The 9,402-nt window shown below is 37.7% G+C and overlaps 1 protein-coding gene across 2 annotated transcripts; it reads left to right on the plus strand.

The window, feature by feature from the left end:
* Window positions 1-8,742, plus strand: LOC104604541 (glycine-rich RNA-binding protein RZ1B-like). 2 transcript variants are annotated; one of them, XM_010268920.2, is made up of 3 exons: window positions 1-141; window positions 321-442; window positions 7,734-8,742. In XM_010268920.2, exons 2-3 carry the CDS (start codon window positions 332-334, stop codon window positions 8,466-8,468), a joined length of 846 nt encoding a protein of 281 aa, XP_010267222.1. In that variant the 5' UTR covers window positions 1-141; window positions 321-331; the 3' UTR covers window positions 8,469-8,742. The 2 variants fall into 2 exon arrangements, with proteins under 2 accessions (XP_010267222.1, XP_088745368.1); XM_088889242.1 differs by having other exon boundaries at window positions 18-141; window positions 921-8,742.
* Window positions 8,743-9,402: the final 660 nt, after the last annotated feature.

Genomic DNA, 9,402 nt, shown 5'->3' on the forward strand with positions numbered 1-9,402 from the left:
CAAAAAAAGGCGAGAACGAGCGCGTCACCCATTTTCTAGGGTTTCGCTTCTACATCAATTTGAGTCACGGTGAAGCAAAGAGGACGAACCACTCGAAGCAAGCACTCTTGTTACATTACATCAGAGAAAAGGGGTGAAACTGTAAGCAGTCTCTCCTTTCCTCTCCTCTTCTCCTTCTCTTTCTTAGTTAGTTTCTGCGAACATTTGGATCGCAAAATATGTTTTTTCTTTTTGTTTTCTTTGAAATTAATGTCATTAAATCGAAACTCGATGGATTAAACGGGTTTTAGGGTTTTGTTTCGTTCTTTGATTGTTTCCAGGGTTCCGGAAGATGGCTGGAAAGGAAGAGATGCGTATTTTTGTTGGAGGTCTATCATGGGACACTACAGAGCGGCAACTCGAAGATGCATTCAGCCGTTACGGGAAGATTGTCGAGTCTCAGGTAAGGATTTCGTCATTGGTATTTAGTACATAGTACTACCACATTTTTTTTTGTTGCAATTGTTTTCTATTGTGTAATACTCTGAACGCTTCGGTCAAGAATTAAGACCTGAACACCAAAGTTTTCGAAATCTATGGTTCATTTTAAGGAGGCTAAATCTGGAATTTTTCCATTCTATGTGGCTTTTCAAATTCGATTATTCTTTGTTCCTACTCCAAGCACATTTCAAGTATCTATTAATGTTAAGATTGTAATTGCTTCATTTGACTATCCTAAAGCCTTTACATAATATTAATGTCAAGTATCTGATTCATTGTTTTGCTCTTCCATCTGTCTTACATTACATAAGTTTGTTTTTTTAGCTCTTAAGTTCTTATGTACCTTTCCTATTTTGCTTTCATCCCCCAATGTATTAATTGTCTTTCTTGTGTTTTGTTGTCTTTATGGAATGGTGGTTTGATCTCTTGAAACGCCTTAGATGGGTCCTATGAGAGATTGCTGGTCAATTGGATTGCATTGGGTTGGGATGCTTGATGGCCTTTGTTTGATTACATTTTATTCAGATGTTTCTGTTTTGAGATTATCAAGCTGGGAAGTATCTGCATAAAGAGAGGCATCTAGATATCTATTATTTTGCATTGAGTTCACTGATATAACTCTGGTTGGATTCCCAGTCATCTGCTACAGTTGCAATTTGTTGGAAAGGAGTCTTATTTGTGCAAGGAACATTGGTCTGCAATCATGAAGAAACCCTATAGCAGGCTCTTGATGTGCGATTCAATGCTACAGATCAGTATTGACTAGTCATCTGGTCATAATAATGTAACAAACATTGGGAAGATTCTTTTTACTGTGAAAATGGATGGACCCTCTGGACTCCACAAAGAAGGAAATGAAATGTAACTGGTTGGCACTGTTTCATTCATGTCCATGGCATAAAAGCCATTTGTTTGAAGAAGTTTGCTCATTTCAGCCTGTTAAAACAAATCTCACATTTTGTTTTATGCAAGCTGCTAGGTTGATCTGGACCATGAAAGTGAGAGGTTTGCTTAATTTGAAATGAACAAAATTCTTCAATTGGATTTGGATGATTCAGCCTATGTTGTCATTCTGTGCATGCGCATCAGTGCATGTCAAACAATGAACAATTGTATTCTTCTTTTCTCATGGAACTTGAGGAGGTCCGTTGCAGTGCATCTGAAATGGCATGCCATCTTTCACTATGTGTGGAATCTTCCAAAAGACTGTTACTTCATTATGACTCGTTGATTTTTACATTGAAATGCAGAAGAGGTCATGTGCCTGATTCCTTGTTAGCCTGCTAAGGGAGCATGAGTGTGAAAGTTCCTGCTGATGTTTTTTGTGTATGAGATATCAGCTGGTGTTGATCGACTTCACAACTTCAGATACATCATGCACCAGGATGCAAGTACTTGCAAGAGAGTGCTCATTTTTTCAGATTCTCAGTTGCAACAAATGTTATGCAATACCTTTCTGCAATTAGGCACCTTTAGAAACTCCATCTGCTAATTGATCCCCGTGATAGACCCATCAGTCAGTGCTCTTCAGTTCCCACACAAGAAGTTTGGTTTGATACTTGTTTTCTACTAGTTCGAACTTCTCTAGGGAGTTGATTCAACTTGAGGATTGTGTTGCTGAATGTTTCTGGTTAATTTGATCCGGAAGTGATTTCTTTTTTCTGCCAGAATTATTTTGTGGTTACAACAATTTGAGCTCTTTTTGTTTTTCCTTAGCTATATGAGCGTGATACAGTAATTTTGGACCATTTATATGAGACTTTTGATTTTTTGGTACAGTTTATTTAGTGTTGCATCACATTATTGGAAAATTTCCAGTTTCAATTGTCAACAATTTCAGTTCAGAGTGTGAGTTCTATCCCTTGAGTTTACCTAGTTCTGAGTTTGATGGAAGATACTGCATCAAGTAACCTTTTCGTAATATAAATTGGGATTGTAGTAGAGATTTTATCAATCAAGGTAATTATCCCATAGAGCTTTTATAGCAAGTGGCAGATGACAGATTTTGCACTTGTTGCTTAGGTGTTGTGAAATATTCATCTGGCGGATGCTTCACAGGTTAGACAAGACCTAAAAATCAGAACTTTGTAGAGGAACTGAGGAAGTGCATTTTCCGATCTCCATTTCAGATAGTTAATCTGTTTATTTGTGTACCATGTGAGTGTTTTCTGTTGTTGGATTCTTCAATCACCTGCCTTCAAGACACAGAAGAATTCTCCAAAGTATCCCTGACATCCAATTTGGATGGTTTGCTAGTGGGTAGTGGCACTGCTTGATGATTTATTTACTGTAAGTTGGGATTGAAATTTTAAGTGGAGTTTGTTTATGCTTCAATTCATCTTAGTGGATACATATTTGCGGTGTAGAGTGGTTGTGATTATCAAGAGGAAGATGGCACTTTGATTATCCACCAGTATTGTACTTGTCAGAAACTATGTTGAGTGTTGGTAATCATTTACGGCACTTCTAGCTGATTCTCATGGAAAACAAATGGAAACAGGAGAAGGCAACACTGGCTTGCGGGCATGTTGATTCAGCAAGTAATCCAGACTGAAAAAGCATCTGATTATAAAAATTGTTGAAGCCAGTTATCTTGGATGATGTATCAGTTAGGTGTAAATTATTGTAAAAACTAGTGTCCATGTTACCTCCTGCTTTACTTCTAGAAACATAACTACATCCCGTTGATTTTTGTTTTGAGATTAGATCAAGTGGCTTTATTTTTGAGATATGTTGGAGAGATCAGTTGTTTTTGAAGCTTTGGTGCTATCTGATTATTTGTAGTGTATTGGACTCCGTACGTTTGGATACAGTGGAATTTGAGATCAGTGTTCATGTCTCAAGTCAGATGGAAGAGAAGTGCAGTTTGTGCATTTTTCTGTTTTCACTTTTCAGTAAGAAAACTCTTGTCAATGTTGAACAGGTTCTTGTGCATTTAGTTTTACCCATTATTCCCTTTCGAAGAACTTTTGACTTTACTTCATTAAAAGCTATAGTTATTTTATGCATGTCTGTCTTTAGTATTGGTTCTTTTTGTTTAATTAGGCATAAATGACTAACTTTTTCTTTTGCTGTGCATATACTAAATGGTAACTTATTATTTAATTAATTTTTTGATCAATAACAGAAGTTGTTATTTCATTTGTTTTAATCAATATAGGGCCCATTTGGCATGTCCTTTTGGGAAGACCTTGTGGTAGCTCCGACATGCAAAAGATGCATTGAGCTTTTGCATGAAGATCTGAGTAGCCCGGAGCACGTTTGGCAGACGCGCGTCTTTCCACGCGAGAAGCTTCATTTTGGAGCTTCCTGAAATCAGCCCAAAATGGGCTTCTTGTGTCTTTTCTGCGTTCTGTCTTTTGGTGGCTAGATCTTCCACGTGCCAAACAGAAATAGACCGGAAATCGATCTTCGTGGCTTGTAAACAACCGAAAGACTGTGTGAAAAGACACGCCAAACGGGCCCATAATCTTTGGTATTAGCTTCTCTTTACAGGCCTAATTCTTGTTTGTCTTCTACTTAATATTATCTTGGTGGGTGCATTCTCTTGGAAACCAAACCTCGATTTTTTTTGGGGGGAACCTCCCACATTTGACATCATCTAGTTTCATTAAGAAATCTTCCTTCTGATTTTATATTCTCCATACCATATGTCATTCTATGCCTGATGTTTTGGTGATTGATGTTTCCAAATACCCTATAACCATTATCAAACCTGTTCTTGTGCTAAACAGATGCCATATCTTTCCAGTGCTGCATGGACCGTAAAATCTTAGTGCTTGAGTCATGGTTCAGTAGCTCTGCCTCTTAAGATTCTTCTCTACTTTGTCTTCAACTGTCATATGAAGACCAAGAGGGATGGAAAAGAAAAAGGAAAGCAGGTAGAGTAGAGGTTGTGTTGCATGGACACTTAAGTTCAGAATTGCTTGACATTCTCAATTTTCTGAGTAATTCTGTGTTCAACAGTCTGTCCATTTTTTTATCTTTGTAAATATAGGCAGGAGGGTGTCTTGTTGTCTACTTTTCTCTATCATGCCTGAAGAATTGAATGATGAACGCCCCATTCAAAAGCATCTTGGCTATTTCCCTTTTGGTAGTCTGAGTTTTCTCCAGATTTTTGGGCTGTGGTATTGGGAAAATTACCTGGGCATCAATTTGACCAAATGTTAGATGTGCGATTATATTTTTTCTAAAGGTTGTGGTCCATCACTTACAATTAGATTATGAAATTCTTTGCAGGAATTCACGTATCTAATAGTCACGTGTCAAGATTCCTATAAGGAAGTTGTAAAACCTTTTCATCAAGCTATAGTGTCTCAGCCAAGGGACAACTAAGGCTTCAAATATTTAACAACCTGATCATCAATACATGGGAGTTGCTATAATGGTTTTAGTGGATCATTCTTTTATCCCTTTCCTCTGTTCATCTTGGGTGAAACTACTTTTTCTCTTTATGAGCTGTAATTATCTTTTCTGCTGCTTGTAAAATTTTCCACGTTGCTAAGCAACATTAAAAGGCAATCAAGTTTAGACTCAATGCCCAGATGCCTATCCTAACATGGGCTTGGTGAGGCATCCATCCAGTACAATCTCTTTTGGCAAGGTGCCACCAACAGTAGGGGTGTCAATTGGACTGGACTTGATCCAATCCGATCCAGTCCAATGTTAGTCCATTATAAATGGACCAAGTCCAATCCAATCCAATGAATATTTTGGACCATTTTGGACCGGTTCAATTCAATGTCTGGACCGTCCAATCTGTTTAAATTCGTTTTGATTTAAATTGGTTTCAACCCAAACCTGGTCCATTGACACCTGTATTCTTATCTTATATCAATGGACCAGATATTGCCTTAATCCAACCCAATCCAATATAAATTTATTAGATGGATCAGGTCCAATCCAATATGTCTTGTTGGTCCATCCAATCCGTCCAAATTGATTTTGGACTGGACAGGTCACGGGGTCCAATCCAAAACTGATCCATTGACACCCTTAACCAACAGGCCATCCTGATAAGTGACAACTAGGAATAACTACTGTTATCCCATGACTGCCATTGTAATTTGATATCTATGCTATAAACAGTGTAAAATCCTTTCTTTTAGTCAATTGAGGTCCAGACCAACTGCATCACTAATTAGTCAGTCAACACTCATGATATGGTCATCTAGGATGACTAAGCATTGACTAAGTTGACTATTCAATTGTCAACCACAAAGTTATTTAAAGCTTTATTTGTTTGTTTGTATCTCTAACTTATTGAAATGATATAGAATATGTTAATAATTTGTTGTATTAATAATGTTTCTTTAAATATTCAGAATGGAACATGATTGGCTGATGGTATAATAGAAAAAAGCCATGAAATTAAAGAAAACATAGAGGAGTTTTTGTAAATTTTCTTCCAATAAGTGGTATGCTGGTATGAAGCTGCCACAAGGAAGGCACAATATGTGGTTGAGATTGCAGTCCTTTGGAGCTGTAATTCCCTATCGTAGACCATGCATCATAACTTTTATGTTTGTAAAACAAAGACAACAAAATAGATGCTCATATCATTTTTATATTGCATTCTTATAGTCTATAATTCTATATTAGCATATTTTTGAGATGCCATCAGTATGTTAAATATAGATTTATCTTTTTTTTATTGACCATGCACTGACTAGTTTATCACATCAACTAGAGAGACCAAAATGATCTTCATTGATAACACTTTGCCCCCTCCATTCTAGTGATTCAGCATTTCTTTAAGCTTTTTTCCTTCTTGTTCGGAGTATATTAAAATTGAAAGTCCCTGCAATCAATTGATGATAAATTAGAAAAAGGTGACCATACTCTTATTAGCAATTTAACATTATATAGGATATGACCTGAAAGAGAGTTGATTTATTAGTATTGTAGGTTACATCCCCTTGAGGGTGGCTTAACCTGTAATTCATAAGCTTATAACCATTTCTGCCAGATTCCCACAATACATGATCTCTATTTTTGTTAATGATTGACTTGTGTAGTTTCTTGCATTAGGTTTTATTTTATATAATTATTTGGTTCTGATTTATGAATTTACAAGGATTGTAACATCCTTGCTCCCTTAAATTGAAAGGCTAAGGTTTTGCACAACTAAATTTTGTTGTGGGCTTTGGTTGGCCTGGTACCACAACCATCTATATTATGAAAGTGGGAATTCAGTTAGCTTTGATGTGATTGAATTGGTAAGTGCCAGTATTGCATGTTTTACATGTAAATTATATGCTTTATTTTTTGGTTATAATTATAACATACCCATCATATGTTTTAGTATTACTATCTGCCCTTTACAGCCTTGGCTGATATTTTGTATTTTTATATGTTAAATCTACATTCTCTATGAGAAAAATAAAAGGTTGCATCTGGAAATTAATTTACTGCAATTGATAGATGATGAATAGGAAAAAAGGCGATTATGGTCAATTAGTCATAGACTTGTGTGATTTGTAGGCTATATTACGTTCCCTTGAGGGATGCCTTAACCTGTAATCTAATAGGCCTATTTGCCACAGAAGAAAACAAGGAAATATGATTTACTTTTCCTGTAAATGCATGTCTGTCATGTTGAGGGTTTATTTGTTTCCCTTTTCTTTTCTTCTCTTTGTTCTTTCTTTCAAATTCAAACCTGAACTCTTTGGTTTTGACATGTTCTCTTTTAGTTACCAATCCATTTATTTCACACAGATTTCAATACTCGTTAATGGTATTTCTCTTTATAGGAGGATGGTAGCATCATTCGTGCCTTTCATGGAATAGCTACCATTTTGCTCAGCTTAATTTTGTTGAGAACTTTGACTGACCTGCTACTACAGTCATCCATTTATTATAATAAGAAATCAGATATTTTGGTGCAATTGATTTGAACCTCAAGTGGATGCCAATGCTGTATGTGTTTTAGATACAAACTTCATGTTTTTTGGTTACAAATTAAAATGTCCATTCATTTATTTTAGTATTATTATTGGTAGTGCCATTGTAACAGCATTGGACAATATTATGCATGTTCTTGTGTAAAATTTGGGATCTTCTCAATGGAAAAGCCAGATGATTGCACATGAAATTTAATTTGGGATCTCTTGAATTGAATGAGTTGCTTGTTTGTTAGTTTGAAATTTATGAAAATTATCATTGAAGTTAACATCAATAAACAAATATCATTATTGTTAATTGCGTTTATACTGTCACTTGGTATCAGTTCCTTAGTTTGTTGTGTTGTGTAGATCATGTTGGATAGAGATACAGGCCGCCCTCGTGGATTTGGTTTTGTGACATTTGCAGATCGACGGGGAATGGAAGACGCTATTAGAGAGATGCATGGCCGGGAACTAGCTGGCAGAGTTATCTCGGTGAACAAGGCTCAGCCCAAGATGGGGGGAGATGAACCAGGGTATGGTTATGGTGGAGGTTACTCATCAGGTGGAAGAGGCAGCTATGGAGGAGGAGATAGGTCTGCAGGACGATCTGACTGTTTTAAGTGTGGGCGGCCAGGACATTGGGCTCGGGAATGCCCTTCAGCAGGTGGTGGTGATGGTGGACGGTTCTCTTCACATTCTAGGTTCAGTGGTGGTGGTGGCCGAGGGGATCGCTTTGGAGGAGACCGTTACAATGATCGCCACATGGATGATCGTTATGATGGCAGACGCTATGGTGACAGGGACCGTGTTGACAGCAGAGACACGAGATATGGGGGCCGTGATCGTTATGCCAATGACCGCTATCCCCCCAGTGGGGATCGCTTTGTAGGTGATCGATATGGGGGTTCAGACAGGTATCCGCAGAATGGTTATGGAAAGGACAGAAACTATGATAGGGATGGTGGCCCAAGAGGTGGTGGTGGTGACCGGTATGGAAGTGGTGGTCCAGCTCGTTATGAAGGAGGAAGTTACAGGGACAGGCCAGGCCCTTATGATCGTCCCAGCAGGGGAGGGCGTCCATCTTCCTATGAACGATATTAAGGGGTGGTTGTTTTGAAGACAGTTTTAGGTATTTGTATTTACATAGGTTACTCAGTTTCTAACACTTGTTTCAGATGAATGCAGTTTACGGATGCATAACATATTTCCTCTAGATAGATTGATGAATACTGTGGAAGTACGCTTTGCTTGTCTAGTTTGTTGATGATTAATGGGGCTCTCTGTAAAGGAAAATATCAAATCACCTGAATGTTCTTGGTTCTTGCTGTAATGATTTCCCTTGTCTACAATGGACACCAAGGTCACCAAAATGTTCTTATTTTACTGTTCTCAGTTCTCACAACATTGGATCTTTGTAAGCGGGATGTGATGCATACACCCTCTGTTGATTGCATAACATGCTGGCAGTACCATCTGCACCATGCTGAATTGCTGAAAGCTAGTTAGTGCATATGGGCATGAATTCTGAGACATGCTTCAGAGAGGTAACTGGAAATGGAATGTTCCAGGTTTTCAAATGGCTTCTTACACGAGGGGGGAAATATTTGTTAAGACTTGCTTTTGAAAACGTCGTCAACTCGTGACTCGTCATCACTTTCTACCAGGGCGAGATCGGAAAATGGGTTAGTTTGTAATTTCGCAAGAAGGTAGTATAACATTGAAAGCAAGATCTTTGGGTTTGTCATCTAACAAAGTAACAAGTACCAAAAGCAAAAATCTAAGTGCGAAATTAGTCTGAAATCTGAATACAGTGCCACGGAAAATCTAAATGTTACGTCCAGACTAACAGCTGTAGATCAGCTGATGATGGATGTTTTCTTCCTGATGCAGCATTCTTTGATTATTGGAATTTACAACAGACTATAAGCAGTTCACAGTGGAGGAGAAATTATGATTAAAGCATATACTCGGGGAGGTATAGATCGGATGTGGATTTAAACACCCCCCCCCCCCCATCCGATTCAATTAAGATCGG

Source organism: Nelumbo nucifera, chromosome 6 (assembly GCF_055504915.1).
Source record: "Nelumbo nucifera cultivar China Antique chromosome 6, China Antique-T2T, whole genome shotgun sequence".
In the NCBI taxonomy this organism is placed as follows: Eukaryota; Viridiplantae; Streptophyta; class Magnoliopsida; order Proteales; family Nelumbonaceae; genus Nelumbo; species Nelumbo nucifera.